The following is a 20818-nucleotide window of genomic DNA, read 5'->3' as shown; positions in this document are numbered from 1 at the left end:
TTTGTCACCCACGTTCAATGCGAGTCAGTAGACATGTAGATCAGACCCATTGTTGTTGCTGTGGAGAGACAGCTCTATGTAATTAAAGGCGCAACCTGTATGCCCTTTCACAAAAAAATTTAATAATGTACTCTCCCTAATATACACTACACCAACAATAAATAAAATTTCGTTATTTGGTATTCTTTCAGGTGCTGCATTTGGGTTTCAGTTGGGAGTCTGCGCAGGCCGGTCAATTTCAGAAATGTTATTGTCCAAAAACCGCTGCCTCACAGAAGCTGCTTTACGACAGGGTGCTCTGTCATGCCGATACAAACAGTCATCGTCTTAGAACTGTTCCTCTATTGCACGCAGTGCACAATTCTTTAAAATGTGCTCGTATCCTTTCTCAATTAACGCTTCCTTAAGAGCAATAAAGGATCTAGACCCTAATCACGAAAAACACCGACATACAGCAAAGCTACCTCTTCCGTCCTTGACTCCTGGCACTACATGTAATGACAGACAACGTTCTCCACACATTTGATAGTCCCAAATTCTTCCAGCGCATTAACACAGGGTATAGCGCTATTCGTCACTGTAACTCATGCGTCGCTCTGACACCATCTGGGGCAGCGCTTAGTATTAATTAAAGGAATACGTGGGTTGTGGGAAGCTGCTCAACCGTTGTACACTATTCTTTTCAACTTTATAAGCGCAGTACCTGAGATAGGTGGACTGCTGATAGCACTTAAGAACTCATAAGTTGATTGGCTGGTGGGTTGATTTGGGGGAGGGGACCAAACAGCGAGGTCATCGGTCCTATCGGATTAGGGAAGGGTGGGGAAGGAAATCGGCCGTGCCCTTTCAAAGGAACCCTCCTGGGAACTCACGAGTGATTCTTTCCGCTGAGTTCATGCGACTTTTTACAACCACATCTTGCAATGCACGACGATCCCTGTCCGTAAAGTCCGCCTCGTCTTGTTTAGCTGTGGCTGTTCTTTCGCTTTTCCACTTCAGAAACACATCCCCAACAGTCGACTTGCGCTGGTTAAGACTGGTTCAAATGTCCCTGATGGATCTGTTGCTCAGATGACATCCAGTGACTAGTCCGCGTTCGAAGTCAGTGAGCTCCACTGACCGACTCATTCTGCTGTTACGACTTTTCTGCTGACTATAAAATTGGCCCCGTCTGCTTTTATGCTGGTCGGTTAGTGTCTCGGACATCTAGGGGGTCTCTTCCGCATTACATTAGGGTGTCCATGCATTTCTGATCAGATATCGTACTATAAATATGGTGACAATAACCCTTCTTAATATATGTATCACGAGTACCGTTGCCAAAGTCATAAGTGGTCGCAGGCACACAGAGAATGTCACTGGCAATTTCACTTCCGACAGCAATGATTGAGGTTGCAGTAATTAGGTCTGTGCAGCCGGTGGATTGTATTGTGCTCTGCCCACTCGTGCAATATAGGGTGCCTAGGAAAGCTGCTTTCTCGGATCGCTAGACAACAATTCAAGCAAATCGTATTAATGGAGTTTATTACAAAACGAAATGATTACAATACTTAACTTTGTCAGATATAGACGTGTCGCAAGCAAGGGGCGACATACAAACATAAGCAAGCTCTTCAGTATATATAAATCGTAATACAAGTGAACCAATACAGTTTGTAAGTCACTTCTGTAGCGTTCGTAGGTCGGCCTGACATGAACTCGGGCCGCGGATATTTTTTTTCTTTATTGCTATTTTCAAACCTTTACAGAAACGTAGGCCGGCAGCGGCCTATCTATGCCGCTCTTTGGCCATAGAAAAACATAGATTAAACAGGAAGACATAAAAACAAACATACATGGAGGATAAAAACAGGAGACATAAATATTAAAATAAAGGATTACTGAAGGAGAGACACTGATGAACTGACGGGAAGAGAAACACTAGTACAGTGGCGACGAACTTCGGCGCACTAAAACATAGTGTTTGCACGAAAAAGTCGGGGTCCTGCCATAGGGAAGAGGGGTGGGTAGGAGGGAGGGGGGGGGATGATAGTGGGAGAGAAGAAAGGGAGGGGGAGAGCGTATGGGGGGTGTGGAAGCCTGGGAAGGGGGGAAGGAGAGGGAGAGAGAGGAGAGGGGAGGAAGTTAGGAGGGAGAGAGGGGAAAAGAGGGGGCCCTGGAGGAAAAAAAACACAGGAGGAGGAAGGGGAGGATCAAAGCTGGTAGGAGGGGTAGATGGAGAGGACGAGGGCATCATCAGGGAGGGGGAGTTAACGGAAGCCACCTTGGGCGAGGTTATGGAGTGTGGTAAGATGGAGAGCGGCTGGGATGCAGTAGTACAGGCGTGGCAGCGGACGGGGGTAGGAAAGGATGGGAGAGACAAGTGGGAGGCTGCGGCTAGGTGGCGCGGCGCTTATATTCTCTTCGTGTAGAGGCCGCTCCTGTCTCGGTGTCGTCCTAGAGAGGGGTCCGTCAGCGTTATCTCACAGCCCACTCTGCTCTTCCGTACTTGCCCGATGTGCAGGTGCTTGACGTTACGCTGGAACAGATGGTATGCATTTCCTCTCATGGTCGAAATCGCAACCATTTTTGACAGCCTATAATAGCCCGAGTTGTTTGTGTGATTAAGAAATCTTAAAATCCTTCAACATCTTTCCAGAATTCTGCTGGAGTATTGCAGGGTACGAATCATATACTGCCAAGCAAGTCAGCCATAAACAATCTAATTTAGGTATTTAACCTGTTAGCTTTGCTGGGTGGCTGCTTGAACAGAATCATCGAATGCAGAGACGACATACTTGTCTGTAGTTTCAAAGTCTTTGGGGCAAGTCATAGGTGAAAGCAGCATGCGTTCTATGATCGATTCAGTACTGAAGCTTGTTGTGTACGAGGTAAGAGGTACGCAATAATTACCTGGAAGGCCGCCGTCACACCGGCATAAACACTCGCCTGGCGCTTCTCACAAGGGAACCTCCCCATCGCACCCCCCTCAGATTTAGTTATAAGTTGGCACAGTGGATAGGCCTTGAGAAACTGAACACAGATCAATCGAGAAAACAGGAAGAAGTTGTGTGGAACTATGAAAAAACTAAGCAAAATATAGAAACTGAGTAGTCCATGTGCAAGATATGTAAACACCAAGGAAGGTTCGAGTCCGGGAACGCCGTGGTCCCGTGGTTAGCGTGAGCGACTGCAAAATGAGAGGTCCATGGTTCAAGTCCTCCATTGTGTGAAAACTTTAATTTTTGTATAATCAACTTCGCTCTCCAAAGTTCCAGGACATGTTCAGATTTGCTTGGACATATGCATGATTTGACGGTCTACACACGGAAAAATTTGAAACCGTTAAAACCATATGTTTTGTCAGACCACAGGGAAAACTGTGCGACTGTGAAACTGTTGCATTCATTTGTTGCAGTTTATGTGACAGACTCTTATGTTTTCATCACTTTTTTGGGAGTGATTATCACACCCACAAGAAAACCTAAATCGGGCAAGGTAGAAGAATCTTTTTACCCATTCGCCAAGAGTACAGGTTAGGCGGGTCGACAACATATTCCTGTCATGTGACGCACATGCCGTCACCAGTGTGGTATAGAATATATCAGACGTGTTTTCCTGTGGAGGAATCGGTTGACCTATGACCTTGCGATCAAATGTTTTCGGTTCCCATTGGAGAGGCACGCCCTTTCGTCTACTAATCGCACGGTTTTGCGGTGCGATCGCAAAACACAGACACTAAACTTATTACAGTGAACAGAGACGTCAAAGAACGAACGGACGGATCATAACTTTGCGAAAATAAATATTTGACTTGAGGGAAGACTTGAACCAAGGACCTCTCGTTCCGTAGCTACTCACGCTAACCACGGGACCACGGCGCTCCTGCGCTGAAAATGTCCTTGATGTTGCCTATTGTGGACATGGACTACTCAGTTTGTATATTTTGCTTATTTTTTCATAGTTCCACACAACTTCTTCCTGTTTTCTCGACTGATCTGTGTTCAGTTTTTCAAAGCCTATCCACTGTGCCATCTTATAACTAAATCTGAGGGGGTTGCGATAGGGAGGTTCCCTTGTCAGTCCCACGCAGCAGCTTCCAAATGGAGCTCATAAATGCGGACTTCTTCCCACTTCCACACTATTTCCTTCCGCAGCGCATCCGCCGAAAGTGAGGACGTCCGCCTTGGGAGTTGCGCGGTCAGTGCGGCAAATTGCTAACCGAAGGGGACCGGGTTCGATTTCCGGTCGGTTCGTAGATTCTCCTTGCCCGAGTACCTGATGGTGCGTTGTCCTTATATTCGTATCGTCATAACTGACTTTTCACTGTTAAGATGGGAGCGTACCGAAATCCAATACATTGAAAAAAAAAGTGCAGACAGACGCCATAGGGAGTGCTGTCAACCACAGGCTACATCGCTTCCGCCTTGTAATGGCGGACAATAAAAACTTTCCACCGACAACTAAGAAACACGCCGCGTCGCGGATACTCAGTTACGAACCAGCGGCTAGACAGGTCCAATCAATGCCAGCAGTCAGCTCAGTACAGTGCTCTGAAGACTACCTTCCGACTTAGTAGTCGCTATTTAGAGGGAATTAGGATCAATAATGGCGTGCGTGCTTGACTGTACTAGGTTCAGGACAGTCAGTGCTACCCATTAAACAGTACAAAAGTTAATAAGCATTTTTTAAAATACTCTTAACAAATGTTATTGGTTTTTTATTATCGTCTTGTCACATTTGTTAGCGCCACCTTGTTAAACAAGTGTTAAGGAGTAAGTGAACAATGGCTATCTTTAATGAGCTACGTCGGTTTTCTGCTACCCTGAATGTTAGGGCTGAATCAATAGTGGCATTCAGTTACTACATTCACAACCTTTAGGTGGTGAGGGAAGATTTAAAAAATCGATAACAATTTTGATATCGTGGAAAAACTTTAGAGGTTGTCGGCAATTTTGGCCTATTCTCAACATCTGACGACGAGAAAGAAGAAACCGGAAAATTTTGACAACGAGTTAGTGCACATCATTCTCACAAACATAGAGCGACGTGAAAAAGAGAGTAAAAACTAGGCAGGTCAAGAATTTTATTGAACTTTGCGGTAACACTGCATGGCTTTAGTGTTGCCTGTTCGATTACAGTATCGTTAATCCGTTTCCTTTCCAGGAATATTTTTGCGAACTTCGTAAACTTTTCCGAGCATGATTTTCAGACATGCCAGACTGAAATTCGTCCTGCAACCCGTCCAAAATTATTGCAACAACTGCCAACCACCCAGAATCTCTTGGTGGCGCTCTTGCCCGACGTGAAGAAAGCAAGACCGACGGTCAACAGTGACAGCCACTGAAAACTCAAATTTCCGCCACAACCCCTTCCGGCCGTCGATCGAAAAGTGGAATCCTGGAACAAATATATCCAGAAACTAGAGCAACGTTATGCTGCGCATCAGATATCAGGTGATATGGAAAGAAGATAATTTTTATTAGCATATGCAAGTCCCACTGTATTTCAACTTCTTCAGAAATTGTCACCTACTTGTGAACCAGTGACTTCTGACATTAAAGGAAGCTTGCGAAATACTTCGACTCTCAAGTTCATGTTGCTGCCGCCAGACAAAGTCTCACGGAGTGGCCACCCGGTCTGAGGCGCCATCTCACGGATTGCGTTCGAGTCCTCCCTGGGGCATGAGTGTGTGTGTGTTGTTCTTAGCATGAGTTATTTTAAGTAATGTGTAGGTCTAGGGACCGATGACCTCAGCAATTTGGTCCCTTAGTAATTCACACACGTTTGAGCGTTTTTGAACGCCAGACAAACATTATTCTCTGTATTTCAAAATGTCAAATAAAACATCTAAAGAGCGGATGGCCGAATTACAGAGATTGAGTCGGGAATGTAAATTTCGTTGTGAAAATGATCAATGTCAGAAATCGTATGCAGACTAATTCGCGACATGCTTATCATGCCTTATACAGACAATAAATTAAATAGGGGCCCAGTATGTCTAACAGACCCGTATTTAGAAGGCTGTCTCGCACGAACAAATTCATGTATGTGCGGAAGCAATACAGTGTTTCAGTACATGTTAACAGCCGACAAGGCCAAGAAAACAGAGGGCCAGACCCGGAAGTCACAGAACTTACACACTACTCGACTGAAATAATCAGTAAACAAGTTCAGAAACTTGTTCACGCTGTGGCGTAAACCACAAAAACAGACGATTGTTTCTATCGAAACGCAGATTGTAATTACTGTAGAAAGGCAGGACATAAGGCAGATATGTGCAAAATGGAGCACAAGCTACAAAAACAGCAGACTCTCAAGCACATCACAATGATCTATAATAAAAAATCAAGTATTGTTCATAACGAACATACGTGTATTCAGAAACTTGCACGGTCTAAACGTCACGTGAATTGCATGTTTTCTGGCAATAACAAATTATCATCTAAAACTCTTTGAGTTAACAAAGTGCTAATTAATTTTCAAAAATCTTTCAAAAAAGTTTCAGAGTCACACAGGGTAATCAATACCAATTGTTAATCTGGAGGCATACTGAAATTAGAAATGCCAAAGTTTACGGACTTACAGAGTCAGTTATAGAAATTAGGAAATTCCAGTGAAAGATAATTTTCTACAGATATGACGTATAAACATTTTACGAAACAGGCTAAATTTGTAGTTGAACATGCAAATAAAGCAACAAATTTACTAGGGCTGGATCTCTTCAATGCTCTCGGGTTCACCATTCACGAAGGAGAGGACCAAATTCAAACTGATATTCCTAAATGAAAATTAAATCAGCTGTTACAAAAATATTATATTTTTCCCGAAGCAATAAGCAGTGTCAACTGTTACAAGGCACACATTACGCTGATACCGAATGTTGTGCGAAATTCACAGGTAAAGTAAAGCAGCAACTCGGCTGTCTAAACAGAATGAGGTTATCGAAGTAGTAACCAGCAGCCAATTGGCAACGCCGACCGCAGTTGTATAGAAACTGAACGACTCCATTAGCCTCTGTGGAGATATCAAAGCGATGATTGATCTTCAATCTATTATTGATTCATATCCTATTCCCAACCCGGAAGAAATAATGTTAAAATCGGCTAGTGGTGTGTACTCTGACAGGCTGGATCTTAAGAAAGCATATTTGCAAGCTCCTTTGGACGAAGACACAGAGATTTATGGCGATAAATTCTGTATACTATAGCAAGCCTAGATTTACTTTAGGAGGAGGTCGAGCGATTATTACAACACACACAAAAGTACTAGTAACTTGAGTAACACAGTTTAATCTCTAATATTGAACTTGGATGCAATCCATGCCCACTTAATGACACAAGATATTTCTTGCTGCTTCTGTCGCCAAATACAAGGACATTGTTTATATTTAAAATAACTTGATTTATACCGAAGAACAGTTACATATGAGTGTAAAATTAACTTTAAACTCTGCTATACATTTCTGACTAATAATGCAAGTACTGCCGGATCTGGTCCACGTTAGTGCTGCTCGCTTAATCGACGAACACAGAGTGGGGTGAGCGGCGCTGTGTTCTGATGTAAGTAATCCTCCGTCTGCAGCGGCGTGTAGAACCTCTTGAGGACATCTCTTCGCAGACGGTTCTCATTTGTGGCTGCTTATGACAGCGACTGTCTGTAGTATGTGGTGCCGTCGTGAGGTACCAATTGTAAGCTGGATCTCACTCTTTGGACGACACCAAATAAATACTCCATTTGGCTTCTACCGCTAGGAAACGTTATCCTCTGGAATACCCAGCGCACCGAGTTTGTCCTAGTTGAAGTTAGAACAATTAATTCGCAAAGATCCACACGATATGAACCACCTTGATGACATAACTGTCTCAGGCACAACTGCACAGGACCTTCCACAGAATTTGGAATTTGGTTTCAGAATTCAACAAGTGGCAAATTTGAAATGCAACAAAGACATGTGCATGTTCTTTCAGTGTCAAGTGCAATACTTGGGGCACATACTGGCTGCATACGGAATAAAGCTAACGCCGCAACAGGCAGACGCCATTAAAAACCTTTCGGCTCCCAAGGACGTCAAGAAATTAAGTACTGTATTTGGACAAATAAATTATCATCGGAAGTTTCTCCTCATGCACTTTCCTTCAGTGAACAGATGCACAAATTCTTGCGACGAAGAGGCACTAAATTGGACTGGAAAAGTGAATTTCAACACGCATTTAACAAATTAAAACAATGTTTGCTTAATGTAAAATGTCTTACGGCATACGATCTGAGCAAAATACAGTTGCTGCAGACCCTTAAGGCTATGGCATAGGCACAGTTCTGTCATATCGACATGATTGTTCTGAGCGGCCAATTGCGTTCACTTCAAAGACTCTGATAGTGGCACAAGGTAGTTACCGTCAGATCGAGGAGGAGGCTCTCGCGATTATATTTACGGTCAAGAAATTTCATTATTATATTCACGGACGTATAGTCATCCTCTTCACAGACCATGAACGTTTAGAGGCTATATCTGGAGCGAAAAAACTATTCCTATATGAACACCTCGGCACCTGCAGCATTGGGCGCTACTTCTGTCGTATTACGATGATGGAATTCTCTTCAGGTCCATAGCGCGACACGCAAACACAGATTTGCTTTCGCGTTTGCCTACAGGGTAAGACAAAAAACTGACTACTCAGATGATGTTTGTTTTGCAGCAAATACCAGTAGGTTGGACACAGCGAAAAAATTTCCAACAAACCCATATTTAATTGACGAACTTGTGCCTGAAGATACCGTATTGCCTAAGATCAAACATTATATCCCTATGGAGTGGTCTAATGATAAGTTACTTTATCAACCACAGATTAAATCTTTTTGGAATATGAGGCATGCACTTACATTGTACAAAGGTGTCATTTTGGTGTATCCAGAATCAGGTAAGACAAGAGTGTTTGTTTCTGCGGTGCTTGAATCTAAGGTACACAGGTGCTACATCAATGGCATTGGTACATAATTCGTCTCACACGAATTTCCAGAGAAGAGGCATATTGGAAAAATATTGACAAAAATATTGAAATGATGTTGGTTTAATGCCTGTTAATGACAAAAATAGCAGTGAGCTCCGCTTCGACAACATTTTCCTTGGCCAAAGGTATCAGAACCTGGTTAGGTCTCCATACTGATTTTCCAGGACCATTCCTCGGAAGCTACTACTCATTCTGAGACTGATGTTTAACTGCATAATATGGACTGATGGTCCGATATTAATTGTCTTAGCGCTCAGACGGTTTCTTCGCTGAGGATGCACTTGATGCTGTTGACCGTGAGGGACTCTCCGTCCAGTTCGGTTGCCGTTTGTGTAAACTTTCTGCCGTGCTGCTGACACAGCCCGTGTTGCAGCAATATCGCACGTCTATTCCGCGGCAGAGTAGTGTGCCCCTGTGTGGAGTAGGAGAGCCCATGTAAAGAAGATTGAAGCCCAGGTCAATGAAGCCATGAGGACAATGACAGGGACACTAAAGTCAACACCACTAAAATGGCTTCATGTCCTCTCAAACATCTCTCCGCCTGAAATCCGTAGACAGCAGGCAACAATTCAGGCATGGCAAAAAGTAAATCATGCAGATGAGGCAAGAGTACTACCGATACACCAAGTACTAGATGACCGCTGTCGATATCGCCTCAAATCAAGAGCGCCAATATGGGAAGACAGAACACTTGCTCAAGGAAATACCTATGACTGCCACAAATCCTGGAAAACCAAGTGGAACAATAGTGACATTAACCGACACAATATAGAGGACCCCAGCAAACAACTCCCAGGAATGCAGCTTCCTCGTAAAATCTGGTGCCAGCTTAGCCGTGTGAGAACAGGACACGCGAGAACTAAATCCATGCTGTATAAATGGGGCGCCAATGATAACCCAATGTATGACTGTGAAACTGATGAACAAACATTACAACATCTAGTGCAAGATTGCCCACTGCGAAGATTCTGTGGTGACTGGAGAGACGTCGTGGAGGCCAGCCCTGCTGCCATTAAATGGCTGTCATATTTGGACATAACCTTTTGACGAATTGTGGCTGTGGTTATATTTCAACTTTGCTCAGATTTAATAATGACCGTTCTTTGTTCTGTTTGTATTATTATGTATGTGTGTATATGTATATTTGTATTTATATGTTATGTTATGTAAATTTACGATATCAACACCGCACTTGCACTGGTAAAGCCATACGATATATAAAACTACTCATTCTCATTGATGCTCTCTCCAAATTTCCATTTGTGGTACAGATGTCATCGATATTTTCAACAAAGACCATTCAGGCTTCATCTAAGGTTTTGTCTACTGAAAGATCGCTGAAATCTGGCGTCACTCATAACAGCACACACTTTTCTTCTCGCCAATTTACGTCAATTTGTGAAACCAACAGAAGTTCACACTTCACGACTGCACCATTTGATCCTAAAGTTTCAAGTCGCACATAAAAAAGCTATTATATGAAATCGTAATGTCTGTTCTCGATGACATGTCCAAAAGACCAGACACCACGCAGAATCCATGTCAGTGATACGTATTGTATAAACTGAATATGGAGGGGGAGAGGGGGAGAAAGGAAAGGAACTCATGATGTCAGCTGCATCGGGTCTTTGCGGAGTCATGGGCACCGAATGAAACAGTCTGCTGGACTGGAATTCGAACCCGGGATCTCCTGCTCCCTAGGCAGCTGCGTTACACAATGCGCCACCCGAACACGCTATTTATCACGATAGCGCGGGCTATCTTGGTTCGCCTCTTAGCCAGGCCCCGTTCCCATATAGCGCCACCAATCCGCAGTCCCTGTCCATGCTCTCCACGTTCGCTACTTTGAGATTTCAGCAGGAGGTCGAACTTGATTGTGCATTCACTCTGAATGTGGTGGAATCGTAGCCCACGAGGCGACTCGATTATACACTACTGGCCATTAAAATTGCTACACCACGAAGATGACGTGCTACAGATGCGAAATTTAACCGACAGGAAGAAGATGCTGTGATATGCAAATGATTAACTTTTCAGAGCATTCACACAAGGTTGGCGCCGGTGGCGACACCTACAACGTGCTGACATGAGGAACGTTTCCAACCGATTTCTCATACACAAACAGCACTTGCCATGCGTTGCCTGGTGAAGCGTTGTTGTGATGCCTCGTGTAAGGAGGAGAAATGCGTACCATCACGTTTCCGACTTTGATAAACGTCGGATTGTAGCCTGTCGTGATAGCGATTTATCGTATCACGACATTGCTCTTCGCGTTGGTCGAGATCCAATGACTGTTAGCAGAATATGGAATCGGTGGGTTCAGGAGGGTAACACGGAACGCCGTGCTGGATCCCAACGGCCTCGTATCACTAGCAGTCGAGATGACAGGCGATCCGCATGGCTGTAACGGATCGTGCAGCCACGTCTCGATCCCTGAGTCAACAGATGGGGACGTTTGCAAGACAACAAGCATCTGCACGAACAGTTCGACGACGTTTGCAGCAGCATGGCCTATCAGCTCGGAGACCATGACTGCGGTTACCCTTGAAGCTGCATCACAGACAGGAGCGCCTGCGATAGTGTACTCAACGACGAACCTGGGTGCACGAATGGCAAAACGTCATTTTTTCGGATGAATCCAGGTTCTGTTTATAGCATCATGGTGGTCGCATCCGTGTTTGGTGACATCGCGGTTAACGCACATTGGAAGCGTGTATTCGTCATCGCCATACTGGCGTATCACCCGGTGTGATGGTATGGGGTGCCATTGGTTACACGTCTCCCTCACCTCTTGTACGCATTGACGGCACTTTGACCAGTGGACGTTACATTTCAGATGTGTTACGACCCGTGGCTGTACCCTTCATTCGATCCCTGCGAAACCCTACATTTCAGCAGGATAATGCACGACTGCATGTTGCAGGTCCTATACGGGCCTTTCTGGATACAGAAAATATTCGACTGCTGCCCTGGCCAGCACATTCTCCATATCTCTCACCAATTGAAAACGTCTGGTCAGTGGTGGCCGAGCAACTGGCTCGTCACAATACACCAGTCACTACTCTTGATGAACTGTGATATCGTGTTGAAGCTGCATGGGCAGCTGTACCTGTACACGCCATCCAAGCTCTGTTTGACTCAATGCCCACGCGTATCAAGGCCGTTATTATGGCCAGAGGTGGTTGTTCTGGGTACTGATTTCTCAGGGTCTATGCACCCAAATTGCGTGAAAATGTAATCACATGTCAGTTCTAGTATAACATATTTGTCCAATGAATACCTGTTTATCATCTGCATTTCTTCTTGGTGTAGCAATTTTAATGGACAGTAGTGTATGGATAGGTGCTGTATGTTCTTTCGGACAACTACATTAATATTCCGCAGGCAGTCATGCATTGTGAGGCGAGGACATAGCTGATACCACGATCCTGTTTCCCTTTGCTGTTGCTTTTGTGAATAACGCGCGGGAAGAACGACAGTCAGTATCTGTACATTAGTTGTAATTACTCTGGTGGAAATCTCTCTAGATGTGGGAAAAAATAATACATTATCCAATGAAAAGCACCTGGACACATCTATGTAATGCGGACTCGACCACTGGATGTCCTTCGAGCAGGCCCATCAATATAAAAGTTGGCCGGGAATATTGTCTTCATACTGCAGAAGCAGTGACAGCAGAATGGGTCGGTCAGCAAAGCTCAGTGATGTTGGATGTGGATTACTCATTGAATGTCACTTCCGTAACAGATCCGTCACGGACATTTAAAATCATCTGAAGCAGTCCAAGTCAACAGTTGGTGATTGAGTGTGAAGTGGAAACGTGAAGGAATAATCACAGGTAACCAAGACCAGTCACATCTCTTGTACTGACGGACAGGGACTGCCGAGCATTACAGAGGCTGGTTGTTCAAAAGTATCATGAAATCAGAGGAAAGAATCGGTCGTGAATGCTAAAGTAAACGAGAAGTTGGGCTAGGATAGTGGCAGTGCGTTGAATCGGGTACAGTGGTCGAGCAGCCCCCCTGAATTCACACATTCCTGTAGTAAATGCTAATCGACTCTTGAGGCAGAGTTAAGAGCGACGCTGTTGAGCATTATATAAATGGAAACGAGAGATTTGGAGTGAAGAATGACTCTATAACCTGTGCCAATCCGATGAAAGTGTTTGGGATTGACGAATGCCTGCCATCATGTGTAGGGCCAAGCGCGTCGTACGGAGGAGATGGTGTTACGGTACAGGTGTGTTTTTCGTGGTTAAGTTGTAGTCCCCTTATTAAGCTTAAATAACAGCCAAAGTTGGAAGAATACGAATACAATTTACAGCATTTTCTGCTACGTGCAGTACAGGAACAGTTGGGAGACGATGATTGGTTGTGTCATCACAATAATCAGCAATTTTATAAACAGCTTCTGTGGGACAATGGTCTGGGGACAATAACATTCCTGAAATGGAATGGTCTTCGCAGATTCGCAACCTTAACTTAATCGAACACCTTCGAGATGAGAAGGAACCTCAACTTCGCTCCAGACGCCAGTGTTCAACATCTATACCTTTTCTAGTTGCCTCTGTTAAGTAAGAATGGGCTGCCATTCCTCCATAGGCATTTATACAACTCATCGAAAGTGTCCACAGTAGAGTTCATGCACACACTCCATCATATTAATGTCCATTAAAAGGTGTCTAGATACTTTTGATCAGATAGTACATGCTACCTAACACTTCTTGGCACGTTATTTCTTTACATGTTAACAATAAACCTCTTGATGATGCACAACACCTCTCTTGTCACGTTTGACACAAGAATTTTATGCGCATTTCCGTCTCTATATTCTAGTTAATCTACAAACCTGCTACGAAACGTTCCTGTCTTGTTTGGATTTTATCTTCTTCCCATAGTGGTCGTGGTGATCTAGCGGGTAGAGCACTGCACTCCAACAGTGGAGATCTCATGCTCAATTCCGGGGAGTGGTAGAAACTTTTTCTCGTTCCAATCCCTCCAGGACGGCTCCAGGTAGATTCAGCCTCCTGTCAAACTGAATATGGGGCCAAGTAAAAGTCGGCACTGTACCTGCGGTCAGGCCGATATTCCACTCATGGGGTTGCGGCGCAGACGTCATTTTTCTTTTACCTATTTCCTGCAGAAATCCATCCTGGTGAGGGTGTCAATCAGACGAAGAAAATTTGAGAATCGGTCAGACGAGAGTTTCATAATCCACTTTCTTCGGGGAGAATGCAATTTCCTTGTGGTATTAGCCGGACCGTATGTTCGATTCAGTTAAGACTGGCATCTGATTTTCTCAGTACTAATTTTATGTGATGGTTTCACTTTACATCACTGCAGACGGATACTAGTAGATATTTTATTGTTGTCGCTGTTTCCAGTGATCTACCGAGACCATTTAATCGAACAGTAATGGGTCAGTACATTTATTTACGATGAGGTTCAGTTGCCAGTACTTGTATAAAACGTCGATACTCTGGAGGTCTTCCAACATTTTTCAGCAAAGCTATATCAATACGACTTCACTACATACAACAAGCTTACGCACCCTCCACCGTTATCCTCCAGATAATCTCTGTGCATAGTATTTCTTAATGACCTAGTGTTATTGTGCTCCAAACAAGGATAAAATTTTTACCACTGTGTTCATGCTTCAAATTCATATATGTTTACCGCCAAGCAAAAAAGTCCATGTCCCTTTGATTAAATGCAGTTACGGAACAGATGGAAATTGTACGTTCAGTTTATAGCAGAAAGCGTGCGTAGTTTTCCCGCCGATATTCCACTGTTCAAAAATGTTCAAATGTGTGTGAAATCTTATGGGACTTAGCTGCTAAGGTCATCAGTCCCAAAACTTACACACTACTTAACCTAAATTATCCTAAGGTCAAACACACACACCCATGCCCGAGGGAGGACTCGAACCTCCGCCGCCGGCCGAAGTGGCCGTGCGGTTAAAGGCGCTGCAGTCTGGAACCGCAAGACCGCTACGGTCGCAGGTTCGAATCCTGCCTCGGGCATGGATGTTTGTGATGTCCTTAGGTTAGTTAGGTTTAACTAGTTCTAAGTTCTAGGGGACTAATGACCTCAGCAGTTGAGTCCCATAGTGCTCAGAACCATTTGAACCATTTGAACCTCCGCCGGGACCAACCGCACAGTCCTATTCCACTGTACTGATTTGTTTTAGGTAGCAGAATTGTAATGTGACGTTATGTACCATATTTCGAGGTGTACTTGAGAGTACTATGCAAGATCTGAATGGACTGTACAGTAATCAAGGAAATATGTTAGAAGAATTACAGCCTGTGGTCACGGTTACCTGCTCACATGTCTTCAGGACAACACAGAGTTTGCTTTAACACTGCAAAAAGTTTCCGGGAAATCGAATTTTGAAGATTTTGTCAGTGTAGCTAAGCGTCTGCGTCTGCTTGGCTCACCCAGCTCATTAAAAGCACAAAAAAACATTAAGCTGAAAATACGAGTAGTGTATGGGCATACACATAATTTTGTTGCGGGTGGAGTCTTGTCTCCATTTATAAGGACACAATTTTGACTATACAATTTAATCCCGGATATTTATCGACATTGTACAAACAATCAAACAAGGAATAGCTGTTAGAACTTGTATGTAGCAAAGTATTTATCAGTAGTAGCATTTTGGGAAAGTGATCTACTAATCTACCGGAATCAACAGGAAAACTGCGATGCACTGAGTTGCGAACAAGGCCGCGCAGTTTATTTTGATTTTTACTGTCCAGTATCTAGGTTTTAAAAGGTTTAAAAGTACAAAATATTCTTTATAAGCCTGCCGTTGAAACTGAGAAGGAGAGTGGATTGTGGACCTGAGTTCTGATATTGTGGAAGTAATATGAATTGCATATTCATGAAACCGCCAAAGAGTTCTCTGGTCGTGTATTTGGGCCATTTTTAAGCGTTCCTTTTGCCAGACTGGAAATTCTCCAGCTGCAGACGAAGTTTCTGGCAATATCAATTGGCAACATCGATTTCACAGACTCCACTATATTTTCGGTACGGAAATTTACACACTTCTAGCAGGACTGTTGTCTCGGTATTTCTTTGTGGACACAGAACTCACTATTGTGATTGTTATTTCGACTTCTTCTTGCGAGTTTCGAGACCTCACTAAACAGAATTTTGAATTCTGTATACCTATCTCGCACCACTTCTTCTAATACATTGGACAAACTGATAACATATTGTAATGCTGCAACGATATCACAGTTAAGACTTTGAAGCGTTCTGCAAAGAGAAACAGTTAAGGAGAACAATTTTTTGATTAGTACGGAAGAAACAATGAAGCAGCTATGATTGACGACAGATATCAGTGGATTTGCCTTTTGACCAGTTTCTTTGTTAGCACACGACCTCAACTACTACAGAGACTGCAGTATGACTGAAATTATTTCTTTGCCTCATTTTTATGATTACACCATTGTCACACATTCCCGAAAGGTTGCTTAGCACTATTCACTCTACAGACAATTTTCTGTTTTTTAATATCACCACATATTTCTGTTATTTGGTTTTGAATCCTTAGGACGAGTTTGAAGATATACTTGCAAAACTAAATCGTCAGCCTGAGCTTGAAACCTCAGAGGAAAACGAAAATTCCCATCATTTAACTCGTCGTCACAAGAAACTAAATTTCCGGGGTCGTGTCTCCGGCGAAGAACCAGTTCCTACAGGCCACACAGGACAGCAGTTTTTACAACTGAGATAAGCATTATCCAGTGATTATCATACTGACGTGTGCTTCCTCTGTTCAATTGATGCACAACATATTTTTTCTTTGCTTCTGCTATCTTAAAATAGAAAAATTCTGTTAGAGGGTTCGACACGTTTATGCGGTACGTTGTCTGTGCATGACCATAAATATTTTCTATAGCTTTCTTTCATCTACAATGGAACGGTCCCATCCAACATGTCACAACGTAAATTTTTTATACGGGAAGAAAACAACGAAAGATGCACCGATCCAAAATCTTAGCTATTAACACACACTTCAAATATTTTTAAAAAAATGTTGCAAATTGCCAAATCCGTAGCCCACCAGGCAGCTGGAGCAATGTATAACTATATCGTAACTGTAGCAGACAGCACATGTGCAACACGGCAGGCGCGTAGCCTTGGTTAACGACACATCGGTAAACAGAATGATAACAAGGCAGAACACGATCGTAATTAATGAAGTGAATTTCAGTTTTCATTAACAGTTTCTCAGACAAAATTGTTCAGTCACTATTCGCTCGAATTTGCAACTTATTTAATATCGAAAAAATTAGCAGTTGCCTTTGCAGTATCGTTAAGTGTTAACAGTGGAGATAAAACTGAATTAATTTTCTTTGTGTTTCCTTCGTACGTGCTTGCTAACAGCATCTGTCTGTGCAGGTTCCAGAGTTTCATAGTAATGTGGAATTAAGTAATGTTTTCAATCTTGCAAAGATGAAATACGAAGAACGTGATATGCAAACAAAATCACCTACTTCTCCTGAAGTGTGTTATTTTTTAGTTAATTTCTTGAACATTCATTCCAATGCTGACATTTCGTTGGAATATGTGAAAACATTAGAAGAAACAGGAAATAACTCTGACGATTTCATGAATTTGGTTCTAACGATAATAGTTCTGCTAGTTAAATTCCAGAAAAAATAAAGTACCCTCCTATCCCAAGGAAATATATACAGTAATAGCTTTCAGTGACAAAGAAGATTCAGTTAATTTTTTGGCGAAATGAAGGAGGGAGATAACATTTAAAGTTAAATAGTGTGCAAAGGCGGTTTCGTTTCGTAAAATCTGTACGTGAATCGTATAAATAGAAGAAATATTTACATGAAGTGTAAAAGAAAAATTATCCAAAAGATTTAGAACCGCTCGTGAGAGACAATGCACCATTACTGAGGGAGATCGACAAGACTGGGGCCGCGCGGGATTAGCCGAGCGGTTAGGGGCGCTGCAGTCATGGATTGTGCGGCTGGTCCCGGGGGAGGTTCGAGTCCTCAATCGGGCATGGGTGTGTGTGTGTTTGTCCTTAGGATAGTTTAGGTTAAGTAGTGTGTAAGCTTAGGGACTGATGACCTTAGCAGTTAAGTCCCATAAGATTTCACACACATTTGAACATTTTTTGACAAGACTGTGCCCCTGAGTTGCAAGTGAGATGAACATTACTGATTTCCAGGAATCTTTGACCTAGTTAAACAGATTCAGGAAATTACACAGAAAAGGAAATCCCAAAAGTACGTAGTTTAAACGTGTAAAGGAGATGTAATTGCCAGCCGTTGTGGCCGAGCGGTTCTAGGTGCTTCAGTCCAGAGCCGCACTGCTGCTATGGTCGCAGGTTCGAATCCTGCCTCGAGCATGTATGTGTGTGATGTCCTTAGGTTGGTTGGGTTTAAGTAGTTCTAGGGGCCTGATGACCTCAGATGTTAAGTTCCATAGTGCTTGGAGCCATCTGAACCATTTTTTTGAGATGTCATTAATAGGTTACACTAAAGAGAAATTCGAAGCTGACGTGTTGACAAATTTTCCTGTTGTCCCCTGAAATACTGCATACAAAGCCAACCAGTCAGATTTCGTGCAAAAACTGCGAGCAAACCGCAATTTGCTATTTCGAGTGAATAAAAGACAAAGTTGACAGAGCAATGACACATTCATATCCAATAATGTCCGTGATAAGTATCAGTACATTACTGTTTCCGCAGCGTTATATCTGTCTTCGGGAATGTCAAGGTAAATTAGGACAACAAATTTAAAAAAGGGGACTGTTTAGTTGCAAATATCTTATAATAGATGAAACAAAATCTGGTTCAAATGGCTCTGAGCACTATGGGACTTAACATCTGTGGTCATCAGTCCCCTAGAACTTAGAACTACTTAAACCTAACTAACCTAAGGACATCACACACATCCATGCCCGAGGCAGGATTCGAACCTGCGACCGTAGCAGTCGCGCGGTTCCGGACTGAGCGCCTAGAACCGTGAGACCACCGCGGCCGGCAAAATCTGGTATACATAGGACAGAATAATTTTAATATTACGTCCGGAATGTCTTCTTACCAGTTACCGAAAATAAGTCATTGCTTATATTCGACTCTTGACCTGGGCATAACGACCCCGCTGTCTTTAGCAAGATGACAATAAAACTGTTAATATAATTCGGATTCCACGCGGAACCAGTATTATGATTGAGCCTCTCGATAAGGAAATTTTCAACTGTGCAAAGCATTTTTCAGAACCTCTTCGTCATTTCAGGTTTCTCAGCGTAATAGTATTGTTAAACACATAGTCATTTGAACGTTATCGGTTTGCATCAATATGTTCAACGAATTCGATCAAAAATGTCTGCTTCAACACACTGTTCAGAACAGCGGCCACAACGATTAATTAATCCATCCAAATACCGTCTAAACAAAACTGGCAATTACTGTCAAGTGCATGAATGCAGTATTTTTTCTTTCTTCAGATGCACATTGTGTAAGGACAATTTTTGTTTTCGTCATCCAACAGACACTTCGCATTTTAGTGACAAGAAACTGTTTCATTGTTAGTAAAATATGGATTATTTCAAACATTATCAAAACAAATGTGATGCAGGAATTGTTATAAGATATTTCATGTTAAAAAATTAGCCCTGATTGATGGAAGTCGTCTGTAATGTATCGTCATACACTGCGTTGATTTTCTTTCCTCTGCTAGCCACTTGTGTGACAGTTATATCTCTGCAGTTGTTTATCTGTCAGTATGAACTTCAAGTTAATCAAAAAGTTAGTGATCTGAGATATTTTTGGTATAGGTCAAGCGCTTAAAATTTGCGTGCGTGCACTTCTGGCTTCGCGCCACGCGGTGCTACTTCCTCTTGTCATGGGTGCGTCTACTTAATAGCTGACTCGCGCGTTAGGCGGGAAGGGCTGTACAAATCTCTGTTACAAGTGGTTCTTCGTGCATCAAAAATGAGTATCTTAAATATTTTTTAAAATGCTCGCAGTGTGACGAATGAGCTAAAATATTGACAGTGCATTTCTTTAGGCGTATTTTTCGTATGTGAAAAATTAAAAGGTAGATTTCGAACTGTCGAAATGAACCATTCCCTTGTTGGTTTATGGTGGAGTTTGTAAAATATCAGAAAGACCGAAGTGTTCATGTCGACCTTTCTCGACAAATCTAGCTTAAAAAGACCACAACATTTAAAAAACGATCCGTGCACGTGTTTAGAATGTGCCAACCTGGAATACCTGAATCTTGTGTTTTTGGAAAATGGAGATTTACCTTGGAATGTGCCGAGAATACATAGCATTCTTGTGGTACCTATTGGGGTTTCAACAATACTGTCATTTACAGAAATCACCAATATGAACTTCGTTCACGAATTGGGCAATAACCTATTTACTACTTCTATCTCTTTTATCTCTCGAAATCGCTATCACATCACCTGAGTTTGAATTAATTTGCGATGTACTAATATCAACAGATGCTCAGTTTTCAGATGATTCAGAACGTTCTTTCTTTGCTTACGAAATTCAGCAGAGATTTCTGCTTAACTTCAATCTACTTAATTTTTATCCCAACCACAACAATAAACTTATTGCAATAAACACGATACTCTCATACAAAAGCTGAAGTTAGAAATTTTGCAGAAATTTGACACTCACGTTTATAGACAATCAATATTTTTTTCTGCTCCACTCACTATTAACACGATGAACAGTGTTGTGCCATGGCTTCGCTGGGGCGCTGAACTATTCCTGTGTCCATCAGCAGAACAACGTTATTGAGGGAGAAGTGCCTGTCAGTCTGATGACCAGCTGCTGT

At 42.7% G+C, this 20818-nt stretch overlaps 1 protein-coding gene across 1 annotated transcript in view; it reads right to left on the bottom strand.

Annotated features, from left to right (window-relative positions):
- Nucleotides 1-2182: 2182 nt before the first annotated feature.
- Nucleotides 2183-20818, bottom strand: part of LOC124556265 (latent-transforming growth factor beta-binding protein 4-like) — a 505946-nt gene continuing 487310 nt past the window's right edge. Inside the window, exon 8 of the mRNA XM_047130251.1 lies at nucleotides 2183-2518. Within this exon, the coding sequence (XP_046986207.1) occupies nucleotides 2393-2518 (126 nt within the window). The 3' untranslated portion in view covers nucleotides 2183-2392. The remainder of the gene's footprint in view (nucleotides 2519-20818) is intronic.

The sequence above is a fragment of the Schistocerca americana genome, chromosome X (assembly GCF_021461395.2).
Source record: "Schistocerca americana isolate TAMUIC-IGC-003095 chromosome X, iqSchAmer2.1, whole genome shotgun sequence".
Classification (NCBI taxonomy): Eukaryota; Metazoa; Arthropoda; class Insecta; order Orthoptera; family Acrididae; genus Schistocerca; species Schistocerca americana.
This window is presented reverse-complemented; position numbering and strand designations above follow the sequence as displayed.